The sequence below is a fragment of the Candida parapsilosis genome, contig 006372 (assembly GCF_000182765.1).
Source record: "Candida parapsilosis strain CDC317 annotated contig 006372".
Lineage (NCBI taxonomy): Eukaryota > Fungi > Ascomycota > Pichiomycetes > Serinales > Debaryomycetaceae > Lodderomyces > Lodderomyces parapsilosis.
In genome coordinates, this window is record NW_023503283.1 from 1,603,238 (window position 1) to 1,619,928 (window position 16,691).

At 39.0% G+C, this 16,691-nt stretch overlaps 6 protein-coding genes across 6 annotated transcripts; 2 read left to right on the top strand and 4 right to left on the bottom strand. All coding sequences in view use genetic code 12, as the record gives it.

Moving 5' to 3' along the window:
- Nucleotides 1-675: 675 nt before the first annotated feature.
- YOR1 (ATP-binding cassette transporter) lies at nt 676-5,019 on the bottom strand (the record flags this gene model as incomplete). The annotated part of the gene is made up of 1 exon (XM_036811665.1): nt 676-5,019. One exon carries the CDS (start codon nt 5,017-5,019, stop codon nt 676-678), a length of 4,344 nt encoding a protein of 1,447 aa, XP_036668079.1.
- A 2,479-nt stretch (nt 5,020-7,498) lies between these two features.
- On the top strand, nt 7,499-9,001 carry CPAR2_407210 (uncharacterized protein; the record flags this gene model as incomplete). Its single annotated transcript, XM_036811666.1, has 1 exon — nt 7,499-9,001. The coding sequence occupies one exon, from the start codon at nt 7,499-7,501 to the stop codon at nt 8,999-9,001; it is 1,503 nt and encodes a 500-aa protein (XP_036668080.1).
- A 242-nt stretch (nt 9,002-9,243) lies between these two features.
- CPAR2_407220 (uncharacterized protein) lies at nt 9,244-10,491 on the top strand (the record flags this gene model as incomplete). The annotated part of the gene is made up of 1 exon (XM_036811667.1): nt 9,244-10,491. The coding sequence occupies one exon, from the start codon at nt 9,244-9,246 to the stop codon at nt 10,489-10,491; it is 1,248 nt and encodes a 415-aa protein (XP_036668081.1).
- A 57-nt stretch (nt 10,492-10,548) lies between these two features.
- Nucleotides 10,549-11,394, bottom strand: CPAR2_407230 (uncharacterized protein; the record flags this gene model as incomplete). Its single annotated transcript, XM_036811669.1, has 1 exon — nt 10,549-11,394. The coding sequence occupies one exon, from the start codon at nt 11,392-11,394 to the stop codon at nt 10,549-10,551; it is 846 nt and encodes a 281-aa protein (XP_036668082.1).
- A 449-nt stretch (nt 11,395-11,843) lies between these two features.
- Nucleotides 11,844-13,427, bottom strand: CPAR2_407240 (uncharacterized protein; the record flags this gene model as incomplete). The annotated part of the gene is made up of 1 exon (XM_036811670.1): nt 11,844-13,427. One exon carries the CDS (start codon nt 13,425-13,427, stop codon nt 11,844-11,846), a length of 1,584 nt encoding a protein of 527 aa, XP_036668083.1.
- A 529-nt stretch (nt 13,428-13,956) lies between these two features.
- On the bottom strand, nt 13,957-15,531 carry CPAR2_407250 (uncharacterized protein; the record flags this gene model as incomplete). Its single annotated transcript, XM_036811671.1, has 1 exon — nt 13,957-15,531. One exon carries the CDS (start codon nt 15,529-15,531, stop codon nt 13,957-13,959), a length of 1,575 nt encoding a protein of 524 aa, XP_036668084.1.
- Nucleotides 15,532-16,691: the final 1,160 nt, after the last annotated feature.

Here is a 16,691-nt window from a genome sequence, read left to right on the forward strand (position 1 = left end):
GTGGGATGGTCTAAAGGGGAAGTTTCTTGAATCAGGGTTTAATATCTTTAAATTTTCTTGTTGTCGAGAGGGATGAAATTCCAAGTTGCACGGATATAAAGAGCCACAAAATTAGTTTACACTAAATGTGAATGACACGCACTATTCCAGTAGTTATGTTGTGGAGCATCTTTTGCTATAAGAAGTTATCAAGTAATATTTATATATATAATCAGAGTATAGCTACAGCTTCTTTTTTTAGCAAATCGAGTCCTAGAACCCTCTCTTTTTTGCGCTTTGCACAGCCTTCACGGTTTAATTGTAAATTTATGACGTCTATTATAATTATGATGACGGAGTTTTTGTGCTACTGCCATCCAAAAGCGCTATTAATAGAAGTGTAGAAGCATCTACACGGCATTTTTACAAAGTTACACGAGGGTTGAGATAGCGGGTGAAGAGCCGCTAAATGCAAAGAGTGGAAAACTTCTCAAAAGATCATCTCTCGCTTTTTATGTGTGTCCTTCGGCTTAGAGCAAAGCCACTCGAACGCGGAGTTAAGCCATGCCGATGAAAATTTGGCTCACGCCAAATTCGACCACTAGAAACAATAGCCTCTCCTATTCGATCCACTGCAGAGATTCAAGGCGAAGATAAATAAGATATACGTATTAAAAAGACTTCCTAGTATTTACTTTAGAACTTGGTCGAGTTTGAAAAATCTTGCTCGGTAACATTTGACCGCTCACACATTTGTTGGAAAATACTTCCCTTTGAATTAAACAAATTCCAAGGTGTATCAAATTCCTTAACTTCACCTTTATCCAACACCAAGATTCGATCATAGTTGATAATCGTCTTCAATCGATGAGCAATACACAAAATGGTACAATCTTTAAACTCGCGGATGATTGTTTCTTGAATCTTGGAATCGGTCTCATAATCAACTGATGATGTAGCTTCATCCAATATAAGAATCTTGGAATCACGCACCAATGCACGAGCAAATGCAATCAATTGTCGTTCACCAAGTGAGAAGTTCGAACCTTCATCTTCTACTGCTTGATCCAAGTGAAATTTGTGCAACGCTAATGAATCGGGAGTAGTTGTAGTAGTAGCGGTAGCCGGTTTTTTTTCTGCATTCTTTTCGTTTGATCTTCCGGTGGTGGATGCTGCCGTTGTTTTAGCACTAGCTTTTGTTTGCTTCTTGACAGATTCCAATCTTGACTCTTCAATTAACCCTGTTCTTCTTAAAGCATCCCATAATTTATTGTCGTCATGCTCATTAAATGGATCCAAGTTGGTTCTGATTGTACCTCTAAATAAAACTGGATCTTGTGGGATGATTGACAATTTCGATCGCAAATCTTTCAACCCTAGCTTGGATATGTCAATCCCGTCAATCTCAATCTTTCCTGAGTCCAATTCAGATAACCTGTACAATGCAGTCATGATTGATGATTTACCTGCACCAGTTCTACCACATATACCAATCTTTTCAATTGAATTGATCGTGAAATTCAAATCCTTCAAAACCAATGGCAAACCTGGTCTATAAGCTAACGATGCATGTTCAAACGTGATGCTTCCTTCACTGGGCCAATTTGGTGGTGGGGTGTTCTCTGTGATAATGTATGGTGCTTCTACTGGCAAGTTTGTTGCATATGAATTCAATCTTTCAGCTGAATTCATTTCATTCTCCACTTGAGTAAATGTTCTAATAAGCATAGATAATTGACCAGCAATTTGCAAAACATACGACAAAATTAAACCAACGGCACTAGCACTAACATCAAATACACGATTGACACATAGCAATGCAATCAACAACGCAAACAACGTAGCAACAAAGTCCATATGAATAGCCAACCAACGTTGATTGGCAATCGTGATGTAGTATGCCTCATTCATTCGATCAATCAAGTAATTATTCTTGTCGATAAATCGCTGTGTGGCTTTATATGCTTTGATTGTTGCCATACCAGTCAAGGTTTCATTGAAATTATTGTACACCAATGATCTCTGTACTGCTTCTAAACGCTTAATTTCACGAGCAGATGCTTGGTAGTAATTAGCAATGGAAACAAACAACATACCCAAAAACGGAACAGCAATAGCAAACCATGGCAAATAAATGATACACAATATAATCACCCCAACAATATTGGCAAACACAAACAAGAAAAATCTCAACTGATCACCAATTTCATTATCCAAAACATCGGTATCCTTGGTGAAACGGTTCAAAATACGACCCATTGGTGTAGTATCCATGAATGACATTGGTGCATGCAACACTTTTTGAACAGCAAGAACATTCATTTGAACTGAGGCGGTATTGGTGAAGTAAACCAATATGATGAATTCACACGTTAACAAGATAAATGACAAAAAAGTAAACATAATGTAAATTCCAATGTAAAACTTGTTTGGTCTATTAAACTTGTACTCTGTCCAAAATGATAACCAAGTGTTTGTGAAAATTTGACTGAATGTAGCCAAAACAATAAATAAAAGTAAAGTTGGAAGCATTGCCCACGGTGTGAATTTACCCGATCCTAGTTCAAAATATTTGGCATAAATTTTGGTACTAATGGCATTAACAGCACGTTCTTCATCACCAATCAATTTACCATCAGCTTCTTCGTCCAAGTTGTACTCATGATGACGACCCTCTTCATCATCAGCATCATCCTCAACATCTTCAGGGAATGCCCCTACGGTGGTGACTGTTCGCGTAGAACGACGAGTTAGTTGACGTTCAATGTTACGCTTGTCCTCCTCAATTAACTCTTCTTCAGCATATTCTTCCAAATCTTCTTCATTCTCTTCCTCTTTGGATTCACTATTGTAAGCCATCAATTTACCAAACCCAGGGTTTTTTTCTTTTAATTCTTCAAACTTCCCCACATCAATAGTACCGTCTCCATTTAGGAAAATGACCCGATCCGCAGAACCAATCAATGACAATTGATGCGTCGCCAATACTCTAGTCTTTTCTTTCAACAAGTCCAAAAGACAATTGTTCATAATATGTTTACCCACACGAGCATCGACAGCACTCAACACATCGTCCAAGAGGATTATATCCTTGTCTGCATAAACAGCACGAGCAAGGTTGATTCTAGCCTTTTGACCACCAGATAAAGTGATACCACGCTCCCCAATCTCGGTCCTATCACCAGCAGGCAACAACTCTAGATCTGCCTCCAAAGAACATGCATAAATTACTCGTTTGTACCTTTCTTCGTCAAACTCAGAGCCAAAAATGATGTTTTCCTTGACAGTTGAGTTTTGTACCCAGGGGTATCCACAAAGTAACAATGACCCATTGACATTGACAGATCCGCTGGTACGTTTCATAAACCCAGACATGGCTGATAGTAATGATGATTTACCTGACCCGATTAAACCAGTTATAACAACAAACTCACCTTTCTTGATTTTGAAATCTATATTATGCAAACCTTCAAAATGTGCATCCTCTTCTGAAGAAACGTCAGTGGATGAACTACCCTCAAGGTCTTTGGAAGATGACAATTCACTATTTTGTACGTCCAAAGTGATGCTCTCTTCTGATTTTCTCTTCTTTCCATCGTTCTTCTTCTTCTTTGGTTTTTTGCCATCACTTTCATCCTCATCTTCAAACACTTCCCACTCAAATGAAGCATTTTCGACATCAATCGATAAGGATTCCTTATCCATCCATTCTTCAACATCAGGTGGGGCTTCAATGGCATTCTCTTTTGGGTCAATTTCACTTTGAGACATGAAATCACCAACTCGTGAAATACCCATAAATGCATCAGCTCCAGTGGCTAAAGCCATTGGTAACAAGAACACTTGTTGTGTCAAGGTGTTGTAAAGTGAAAGTGATGAAAAAATTGACGCTGGATCCCTTCTACCATCGGCAATAGCATAAAGCACCAAGAATGCTGTCATGGATGCAAACAACGTCAAGGACATGGCAAATGAGGTGACAATATTTCTAAGCACTTGCATACGATAGATGATCTTCATTTCTTTCTTTCTAATATCTGAAATATTCTTATGATATGGTGGTTCCCATGAATAAAACTTGATGACTTTAAGATTATTTAAAGCCTCCTTCATGTAATTTACCCTTGAATCGGTGAATTTATTGGCCTTCTTTCTGTATGCAAACAATTTCCCCGTAGAAAAAGCAATACCAATCATAAACACAAGTAGGATCCCAACACCAACCAATGAAGCAGGTCCAATATTGACAACCAATATGGCGATAGCAATTCCAATTGGAATGGGAAATACAATAAGAAATGGTTGGAACCCCAATGCGAAATCTATTCTTGATAAATCTGTCCCCAACATTGAAGTAATCTTACCAACAGAGTATTTGTGTTTGGCTTCAGCACTAAGCTTGAATGACTTATCCAAAAGTGCTTTTGTTAAAACAGCTTTGGCTTGTGCACCAGTAATCATTGACCGGTAAAAAAAATGATTGATCAATACCCCAACAATGAAAACCATTGCCGTTGTTCCAAAAGAATACCCAAGTCCCTTTCCAATTCCTGGTTCAGAACCATATGCTTTCAACTCAACGTATTTAATCAATTTTTTACTTAATAATGGCATGGTCGTTTGACCCGCATTACTCAATGCTAAACACACACAAGCCCAAGTATATTGCCATTTAAAAGTTTTCGCCAACGCCCATACTGTTAAAAACTTACTCAACTGGAAATCCTTCAAATCTTCTTCTGGATCGACAGAGGTCGTTTCTGGTGTTTCATTTCGCTCGGCACACTTTTCAGCAATATGCTTTTGTCTAGCACGATCAATGTCCTGGGTCATATACCTGTAAAAATCATCAGCCATTTTTTGTACTTTTATATCATCAGTTAAATAAAATAAATCATCTGGTTGTAAAGTCCTTTGATACCCAGTCTTCATTACTGGTGATAGCCACCAAAAGAAAATTTGCTTAACGAAATTAGCCGTGGAACCAGGGTATGGTTTTCTTTCTTCTTGTGTAGGGACAGGCGGTACCTTCCTGGACATTAGGAAACTCAAGAGTCTCTTTTGTCGTTCCAACAGTAGTTGGTTTGATTCTAATGCAGATGGCGATGACATGAAATTGTGGTGATGGATATGTGTCTATGCAAAGTATAAATGAATAAATAAAACAGATGTACTTTTAAAAATCTAGGTGGATGAAATGAAGTGGCAAATTCAAAGTGACTGAAAACTTCGTATCAATATATATACAAGTGGTTGATGAAATTCCTGAAAGTAATATCAAAAGCCTCTTGATTTGTATTTGAATTAGTATTGTGATGTGAAAAAAAATAATACTAATCCTCTTAAAACCTTAATGCGCACGACATTGTGCTATGTTATTAACTGCATATTGTTACTACAACGGAATTAAACCCTAACTGGGCTAGATGCCAGTGCGGCACGCAAACACACACGCACTCACCTCTCTACATCATTGATTCGGTATGGTACGGCTAATGATAAGGCTTGAGCTGATCTAGCCACTCTTTTGCTCTTGCTAAAGATTCCTTTCATGCAATATTTCTTCTTTTCGCTGTTCGTTTGTTTGTATGTTGTATGTTAATTTTATATTAGTCATGCAATTATAGCAAACCCAAGAACACCAAGACGTTTGAGAAAGAGTTACGGGGAAGTAGAACAAAGTACAGTGTTAGTAATGTTAACCATACGACCTAATAAGATCCTTCTTTTCAAGTTTCTGTACAAGCATAGAGCAACCTCTCTCATAGTAGTGTCAAATGTAGCAATTTTGGTGTAACGAACGGTTTTAACTATACCTGATTCGGAAATTCCACCGATAACCCCATTTCCGTCAACACAAAACCAAAGGAAAATAATGAAGCGGATTTATTAAAGAAAAAACCCAATGATAATGGAAAGCCTTGCACTTTCACGCTCATACAAACGGCTCGAAATGTTGGGGTTTTGCTAGAGATTGTAATAGACTTTTCAAACTTGAAGTCATCAGAAATATCTCGACACGAGTTCAAAAAGTGGGTGAATTACGGACATTGCTACGTTTTGGGTGACAGGTGAAACGAGTGAGGTTTCACTTTAACATCCGCCTCCGACAAAGAAAAAGACCGCGCCCAATTATATTTTGTGTTTAAGCGATTACGTAAGATTCACCAACTACGCGCGAAACCAGTGCCGTGTATCTTAATGGCCCGCCCTTGAGAAGTCAAAACACACCATGATCGAACGACCTAGTGGAGAGTTTACTTGACAACGTTTAGAATGAAGAGCTGGAGCCGACTACCTTACAATAGTATATGCAATTTTGTCAACCTATAAAGCATCCAACAGTAAAGCGTTATAGAATAGATAGAGTATTCACTCCTATTGTGAATGGTTATGTATAGGAACCACATGCGCTCATTATCGTCTCGCATGCTTCTTTTCGTAATGTCGATTAAACCCTTTCAAATCAGCATACTGCAAGTGGCAATATTTACATTGACGTTTTAATCGATTATTAACCATAACATTGAAGAATTTGCCAATATGCTTTGGAGTATTTGAGTCATTATAACTCAAATAAACCTCCGTGGGGTTGTTGTTCTCTTTTGAAGAACTTACATTTTCGTCCGTGTTGTTGTTAACCGCTGAAGTAAATTTAGCCCTCTTGTTTGGTATTCGAGTAGTAGATAATCTTCGTTTAGATTTCAAAGAGTTTGGCTTTGAATCATTCTCTCCAGCTACATTTGAGGGACTCTCTTGTCCAATTGGGTAGTTCACCAAGAATGAGGAGAGATATAATGTTTTGACTTTGGTGTTTGGCAGCACAACCGGTAGAGACTCTTCGAGTAATGGGTTCAAACAATTGGCAAACTCTTGAGAGTTTCGAACTAATTGACGTAATGTTGAGGGTCTGGCACTGTTAGAAAGTGAGGCAATTTCATTTTATCCACATTGGTGGTGTTATAGCGTACCTTGTTGACATCACTTTGTGACTTCTATTGTGTTGGTTGCCAAAAAAATAATTAGTTCACCACAATTCAATTTTCATGCGAAATTTAGTAATATCTGTGGAAGTTGAGTCCAGTTCAACATCGGCTCGGACTTGAAATAATCCACAAGCAATGCCACACTGATATTCAAGAAAGCAAATTTACCCATCTTCAAGTAACCAGATCCATTTTAACGAGCAACTTCAATTATCTTTATCAACAGACAGATTACACGGCATGCCCACTCTGTCGATGTTATTACGTAGCCAATCAACTTGACCACAACGACCTAACCCCAACAGTGCGGTTCGGCTATCAATCTTTTTATTGAATATCAAGGGGGGAATCAAAAGGGGGTTTATTGTTTCTAGTATGTCAAAACCATTTGCGTGATTTTGCGTTTGATGTGGTTTTTCCTTGAGAGCCACAGTTTTTTCCAAGAAGTATGATTAACCCTTAAGTATCAACCCCAAAGTTCCCTTGGATCTAAACAGTTTGTAAATACATTTCCTTAACGACATACTAGGAAAATGACGACCAAAAGGCAAAAGAAGGAGAGGAAACCAATCATTGTCAATGCGTTTGACATGGCGACACCAGGTTTGCAATCACCTGGTCAATGGAAACATCCAAAAGACAAATCAAGAGATTACAATACAATTGAGTATTGGGTGAACCTTGCCAAGTTGTTAGAAAAGGGTAAATTCAATGCATTGTTTATTGCTGATGTTTTGGGTCCGTATGATGTTTACAATGGACCAAGAAACCTTGCAGCAGCTGCAAAAGCAGGAGCTCAATGGCCAATCAATGAACCAAGTGCCGTAATTCCTGCAATGGCTGCAGTGACAAAGAACTTGTCGTTTGCCGTTACTGCAAGCACTATTAGTGAAGCCCCATACCATTTTGCTAGACGATTAGCTACATTAGATCATTTGACAAAGGGACGTGTAGGATGGAATATTGTTTCGTCGTATTTGGATACTGCAAGTAGGAACTTGTTGAATGGGGAACCCTTGCCCCCACATGATGAAAGATACGAGAAGGCTGAAGAATATTTGGAGGTGATTTACCAACTTTTCTTGTCATCGTGGGCTGATGATGCTGTTAGATTGGACACCAAAAAGGGGGTATTTTCGGATCCCGAGAGGATTAGAGAAATCAACTACGAGGGTAAACACTTCAAAGTGCCTGGTCCATTCATTAGCGAGCCAAACCCTTACCAACGATTGCCGGTAATCTTACAAGCTGGGGCAAGTTCGAAAGGTTTGGAATATGCAGCAAAAAACGCGGAAGCTGTTTTTATCAACGGAAACACCCCCGAAGGTTTGAAATCAAAAATTGATAAACTCAATGCACTAATCAAGAAGCATGGACGAAACCCAGAAGATGTCAAAAAAGTTCAGCTAGTCACTGTAATCGTTGCACCCACATACGAAGAAGCTGTGGAAAAGTTTAATGATTACAAACAATACGCTGATGTTGAAGGAGCACAAGCACTCTTTGGTGGATGGACGGGGGTTGATCTTGGAAAATATGACTGGGATCAAGAATTGGACCAAGTGGAGAGTAACGCAGTGCGTAGTTTTGCTGAAATGATGATCAAACCATTCCCTGGCGACCCACACAACATCAAGAAGACTAGAGGATACATTGCTGATAAACTTTCCCTTGGTGGGTCAGGTGTCTTGTTTATTGGATCTCCAACTGATGTAGCTGATGAAATTGAAAATTGGGTTGATGTAGCTGGTGTCGATGGGTTCAACTTCACCTATGCAATTACACCAGGCTCATTTGAAGACATTGTTGAGTTGTTGATTCCAGAGTTGCAAAGACGAGGATTGGTTTGGCAGGATTATCCAAAAGAAGGGTTGACGTTTAGGGAGAATTTGTATGGAATTGATAGAGCGGATCCTACTTTTTTGAAACCTGACCATCCTGCTTTCAATTTAAGATGGAGAGAGGGGGAAAGTCGGGAGGAGTTTGAAGCTAAATTGGAAAAGACTTTGAAGGAGAAGTTTGCTAAGGAAGGGTAAGTAGAGTAATAGAATGTCTAGTTTTATTTAGTGATCTTCAGCGTTTTGTGTAAATGTCGTAGCCACAGTTTATTCATTTCCAAATTTGGAGTCATAATCACACAATATAAATAACCACAATTGACACCACACTTTCGGCTACGGAATGATTTGACCGAATCTCCCCTGAAATTCAATGGCATATATAAGTTGCCTAAGGTGACAACTTTGTGATCACTACTCATGAGCTTGTACCCCAAACGATGCCATCAAAAACAAGTAACTATACACTAAGACCATTTGTCGAAGCGCCCTTGTCTACTTCAGACGAGAAACCGATTGAGTTGGAGTCGATTGATTTATCATTGTACAAAGAGGGTCCCGAAAATCTTTCCACAAGGAAGGGATTAGCTGACAAGATTGAGAAATCATTGTCGACATATGGGTTTATTTCTGTGATTAACCATGGATTTGAAGCAGAAAAGTTAGAGCACCTCAAATCTGTGGCTCAATCGTTATTGGGGGTACCAGTAGAAGAACAAAAGAGGTACCTAGCCGGAGCTCTCAAGTCTGATCTTGAGGATAGATCTAGATCTATTGGGGCTGAAAGAGGTTCTGGGTATAAACCAAAGGGCTATTGGTCCATGAGAAACGGTGTTGAAGATTCAATCACCCACTATAATTTCAATCACATGAACCATTCAAGGTTTTTTGACACGGAAGTCAATCACTATCCGGAAGTGGCAAAGGATCATCTCTTAGAAATTGCGGAGTTCTATCGGTTTTTGCATACTGACACCTTGAGAAAACTTTGTGATTTAACAGATTTGGTGTTAGAACTCCCTGAGGGATTCATCTATGAAAACTTCTACTCAGTTCAAGATGGAGACTTGGACGGATCTGGCGGAGGTGCCGGAAGGTTCATGCTCTACGATGCAATGCCCCCAGAGGATCAAAAGAAGGTGGAGAATACTTGGTTGAGGGGACACTCGGATAGTGGTGGATTTACATTTATCACCTCGCAACCCATCTTGTCATTGCAAATTCGTGATTACTATACTGGTGAGTGGAACTACGTAGGTCATACACCAAATGGATTGATTGTCAATATTGGCGATGCTATGGAATTTATTACTGGTGGATATTTCAAGTCGTCAATTCACAGAGTTGTATCTCCTCCAGATGATCAAAAAAATTATAGAAGATTGGTGTTGATCTACTTTAGCAAGCCCAAAGAGTCAGCAATTTTGGATCCTGAGCCATTACGATCGCCAAAGTTGAAACGCTTGGGTTATAACAAACCTGATGAATGGGAAAAGATTGATTTTGCTGCTTGGAACAAAATGAAGTCCAGCTTATTTGGAAGAAAGGTGGTTAATGATACCAATACTGAGGAACCAAAGTTGGTGTTGTTGCATGGAAGATTGCATGAGAGATGGCACCAAGCAGAGGCAAACTTCAGCTTGCAAGAAGCATTGAAGAAGTTCGATGTGATTACATTAGAGAGTTGATTGCGTATACTGGATATAGCTTGAAATTGATGAACTTTGAAATTTACGTGTCTCTTACTAAAAAATGTATTTGATCAAAGAGACCAAGTTGTTTACAGCCCAGATAAAAATAATCTTTCTGTTTGTAGAGCTTGAAAGTACCTTGGTGAATGTGTTTTGAAGAAAACTTGAATCTCTCAATGCGTCAAGCATAATACCCATGGTGACAACTCCATCATTGATGAGTTCGGTTATCAACTTGATGAGGAACAGCTGACCATCGCTAGTTGAAAATAGATCATCAACCACAGATACACCCAACCCTGATATATTCAACGACTCACATACCGATTCTGGGCCAGCAACGAGATTGACCAAAGTCATAACTGATGACCAGATAGATTCTTCAATGCCACCAATGATTGAGCCAATAGCTCCTAATATATCTAGCCTTTTTATTGAAATCACCCCATTGTTGTAAAGAGCCACAATGATGTCCCATAAAGCAGGAATCAACTTGTAGTTTATAAAGAATCTCATTACCACAGACACCGCCAACCCAGACTCGTCTGCAGCCTCCATCAATTTCGTCAAACCAGTGTTTTTCACATACTCCTCAACAACTTTAATCGTGAGCCCCTGTGAAAGCGAGCTCGTGGCAAGGGTGTGTATAATGTGAACTCCTGTACCTGATTTGTTCAATGATCTGAAAGCAGCGGTTAGTAAAAAGTTATCCCTTTTAGCAAGACCACCATTAGCTACAGCAACCAACTGTTTCAAATATTGATCTACTTCTTCCAACTCTTCATGAGTTGGTTCGTGTGCTCGTTTGGCAATGACATGGGTAATCAGAGTGACTTCTCCTATTTGGGCAAGCACAAATGTAACAATGAAAAATGGCAATAAGATGAAAAGGTTCTTCATTGGTGACGTTTTGGTTGTTTATTATGGACGTAAAAATGCATTTGTGGGATAGTCTCAACATTATATATTCCCCTCCAGTACAAAATCTGTAAATGTGATGTTGTCCTTTTCTAGTACTGTAACCTCGAATTATAGCCTTGTATAATGTTTGCAACATTTTTACTCAATCTGGCTCTGTTACCTCTCATGATGCAATTAAAAGGTAATTAAGGGCGTTTCCCTGCAGGTGACGCTGTAGATCTTTGCCAAAATTGGAAATCTAGGGTATTTTTTAGCTTTGATTATGCATGAATTTTTGCAGCCTAAAAATGCGCTGATCCTTTTTTATGCGACTAAAAAAAAAAAAAGAGATAGCCCCTCAGTAATTATGTCGTCAAATTGAACCATAATGTTTTCTTTTCCAAATTCGTTGATGGAATCACTTTAACGAACCATTTGTTATTCTACATCTAAACGTCTTGTTCATCAGCTTCGCTTAGAAGGAATGTGAACAAAAACACAATTAAGTAGATTGCCCCAAGTAACCACCAAGCAATGACACCGACTCCATTCTTGTCACATAGCGACATGATCCATCCCCAAATGAGAGGAGATAGAAAACGTGCAAATGCAGTGAATGATATTGTATAGCCATTGATTACAGCCCGGTGTTGTTTTGGTGATGCACGGTGGATCAAAAGTGTCATTTGCAGAAATGAAATTGACCCAACAAACGAGGAGAAGAAAGTATTTAAATATAGTAAAGCAGTTGTCGTCGCATGCAGATGAAACATCGGGTTGTATTCTGGAATTGTGAAAATGATTAATGGCAAGCTGAATGAAATGATTGGGACAAATCCAACTCCTGTTCGAAACGCTGTTAAAAGGGAAAGATATTTGTTGATGATGGGGAACAACAAACTGACAAGAACAACTCCTGAAATTCCGGTAATGGAAAGAAGTTTACCAACTGATTCTGTACTGTACCCAAACCCGCCTCGACTGTGGATTGGAAATCTCAACGAGTCAACGTCCACAGTTTTTGACAACAATATTGGAAGAAATTCAGTGTAGATAACATTACAAAAGGACAATAGAAAGTTGCAAAAGATGCGATAGATTATTGGCCGCGTGAAAAGAGCAATATCAGTCCCTTGCTTAGTCGTATTCTCCTCATTTGATGTTAACAGTTGTAGCTCATACATCTCGGTGTCATCATCATCATCATCGAATTCCTCCGGCAATGAATTGTCGTGAATTAGGAACTCGCTATCTTCCGACTTTCCTCTTCTCCATGGTCGATCGGGTATTTCAAATCCCAATAGTCTGCGAATTGCATCACCGACCTCCAAACCTCGATCCCGCCTATGTCTTACTCTATCATTTGTTTCCTCTAAAAATAACCACCCACAGACCATAAAGCATAAAATCAATGATGAAATAACAATGTTGGAAAAAGCGAATGGGAATCTATCAAATAGAGAGTCTGAATTATGTAAGCCTTCCTTGCTATCACGTCTATAATTTCTGAAATGATCGACATCAGTCAATTTCCCAGCAAGGTAAGCACCAATACATTTTCCAAGACTCCACAACAAGCTCAAGTTCGAAAATGCAATTCCTTGATGTCTCTTCTCAATAGCTATTTCTCCCACAGTGGTTCTCATTATGGAAACATTTCCATTCAATAGTCCCATCATAACTCTCGCGAAAAATGCCATGTAAAAGTTGGTGCTGAATCCAAACACAATCATGGAAATGGCAGTCCCGAAACAGCCCAATAGTATGATTGGTTTCCTTCCATACTTGTCAGACGCTTTACCCCATTTCACAGAGCTCAAAAATTGACTGAAAGCAAATCCTGACGCCAAGTATCCACTGAATCGAGAAACATCAGCATCGGTTTTGGCAATCTTGAAGCTTTTAATCATAAAGAAAATGTAGCTCAAATAACTTGCGAAAGCGATTGGTTCTGATAATCGAAGTAGCCCTACTATCACCATCTGGAAAATAGGGAAGCCCTCAAGTTGTTCTGTTATCGTTGGGTTACTCATGACATAGATATGTGGAATATGTATCAAGATGGAGAATCCTCTATCTTTGGTAACACATCAGATCAAGGGTGTGAAAAAGAAAGACAAAGAAATGAACAAAACTACCCTATCTTCTCTCCCCTTGCTGTCTTTGCGTTCAAAAGTTTGTAAAGTTTTCATCCAGTACGTAAAAGCCTTATTACTCATTACTAATTCCGTCAAACACAAAGAGAAGAAAAATAATCCCGACTTGATGCCTTTCACAATTAAAAAATTGCTTTTTGCTGCGATTTTTTTCCCACTTTCCGAATCGGGGCGTAATTCCGATTGCTTCGGATTTTATCAAAGAGCATAGGGCGCGAAAATTGATTAAATAAAGATTATCACTGATAAAGTATAATATCGTTGTTAGATGCCGAGCTTTTAGGATTGAAGAGATTGTAGCGAAAGGTTGTGTTACTGTTTGGTGCATCACTGCAACTCAACACGGAAAAACACCACACTACAGAATAAGACCAACAGAATAAAAGTTAGCATCTACCCCAAGTATTTACTTTTTACTCTCATTACCAGGTTTGTCCAAATCCAAACTTTTCTCGAGTTCCGTTACTGCACCAAGCTTTACAGGAGCCATTCTCAAGTTTCTATGAAACTTCTCTGGCCCTAATGCCAATATAAAAACCACGAAAGCGAAAACAGCGCCACAAAAAATACACATCACTTTCCCATAATTGTACACACCAGGAGCAGCACCAGGAATGGGGTATTTCTCACCAAGCTGGGCTTGAATAGTAGCACTACCAGCACTGATCAAGTTACCGATTTGGTATGCCAATCCAATCAACAATGTTCTGTGTGCTTTGTTTACCAACTCCAAGGCGTAAGCTGATGACACTCCCCAAGATGCCATAACGAAACCAATTAAAACAACATAGGCGCCCCAATTTTTGTCAGCATTGTAAAAAGATGGATAAACTAGGGCACCACAACAAATGGTCGCAATGATGGCAGACAATCTTCTTCCGAAAACCTCTGAAACACCACCCACAAAGAATCCACCGAGAATTCCACCAACGTTTGACAATGCTACAATCATGGTTCTATGACCTATCTCAACCCCATATTGGTTGGACAACATCGTGACATACAAATCTTGAGTACCATGGCTAGTAAAGTTCCAACCAGCGTACGCAATACAAAGATAAATAAACAACAACCACTCAGTTTTCAAAGTGTGCACTATTGTTGTGTTGAAGAGTTTATGAAGCCCGGTGCTCTGGTTCTTCTCCTTGAACTTTCTCTTCTTCTCTTGCATTTCCAAGAACTCATTTGATTCCGGAACCAACAATCTCCATACAATCAAAATGACACTCAATCCACCACTAAACCAAAACAAACTTCTCCACCCTTCCCCTTCTTTGTAAGTCGGCTCAAACACCTTGTAAAATACCATAGCCAATATATAACCAATACAATAGGCTTGCGTAAACCAACCCGATAAAATGCTTCTTGCACGTACTGGTTGTCCCTCCATTGCAGTCACCATACAAACTGGTAACATACTTCCCATTAAGATACCAAATACAGCGCGAATACCAAGAAATTGAGCATAAGTTTGGACAAAGCCTGTACCAACTTCAACGAAAATAAATAATATACAAATGACAATGTAGCACTTTTTTCTACCAAAAATGTCAGAAGCTAACCCGAAGGAAACTGCTCCAACAGCTCTTAGCATCAATACCAAAGTCACACCCCAAGTAATGTCAGCAACACTTGAATTCAAAGTGACGGCGATTTCCGGTAAAGCAACAGAAACGCAAAAGAAATCCATGGCATCCAAAATCCAACCAAACCATCCCAATCCGTAGTAGTTCCAATCTCTCCATGTCATTTCCCTTAATGCAGGAATAGGGTTCAAAAGTTCATACCATCTAGAATCTTGGTCGTTGACTGGCAAATCAAACAAGGTCGTAAATCTTGTAGTAAAATAGCGCTTGATAACGGGGAGCGTCAATGTAGGTTTCTCATTGAAAATGTCATTCTCTGAGTGCAGTTCTGCGTCAGATGAGCAATCTGAGATGTGTTCAATTTTGGGCTTTATATTTGCAAAGGTTGGTGACATTAGGGACAATGTTTAAAGATTATTTCAAATTGGGCTCAAAAGACAAGGAAAGACGATATCATAAATAGTCTCTATCGTCGATTAGAAGAACAGTCACTCAAGACGTTCCACCATTGTTGGTCCCCACTTACAAGAGAACACTTCAGACTCCACTATAATCACCTCTTGGTTCAATAAGAATGAAAAATAAAATATGTGGGGTGAATGCACTCCAAAGTTTAAACAGTACTTGCAACCATATCTTTACTCAATCATGTTACAGAGTTTCAAGAGCACAATTTCATTAAAGTTTCATCTCTTGATGTCTTTATTTGAGATAATTCGGTGACACTTAAACCAAAGATAGAGCCACTACCTGATGTTTCTGATCACTCACTCATTCTTCTGTCTTTAAGAGCTTCGATTTCAGCTCCAGTAAACCATCACTCCTCAAAATACAATTGAGGGCAACACAACAAAGTTCAAATAGAACTCTCAGAGTTGTAGGAATGACATATTGTCCTCAGAGAATTATTTTGCTCATAAGAACCAAAAAATAATAATTGCACTACAAAAGGAAGGTCTCACCCAAAAGTAAATATTTGTGGAGAAAAGGCAGACCAAAAGGTAAACCAATAGGTACAAAATTATAAATGATTGAGTATTTTTTGGCGGATAGTGACCTTCTGGGATAGTTTCGATGGTCGTTGTGATAATAAAAAGAAAAAAAATTGACTGTTCGAGGAATTGCAAATCGAGGGTGATGCACGGCTTGTACAGCATTTTCAATTGTATATTATTCGAGAAAGCAATATCCCACTTTATCGTGGTACAGAATAATGTGCGTGGATTTTGCTTTAGATTATAGATCGGAGATATAAATGAAGAATTGAGTTTGGCTTATCAGTCCTTGTGGTTGTGCAAAGTAATCCTGACAGGGCACCAATCTTTTTGGAGCTATTCTGTGTATGCCAGCCGATCGAATCCCATCCCCGCAAATCAGAATCGCTATTGAAAAGCAGTATTCCAAATGTAGCCGTCTCCCAAATCGTTTGCTTTGGAAAACATACATTGATTCTTGTCCATCTTTTGAGGGGAAAAAAAGTAAAGTTGTAACTGTTTTCAAAGTTATGGTGCAAAATTTTAAATGTATAAATGAAAATCAAAGAACCGCGTACTTT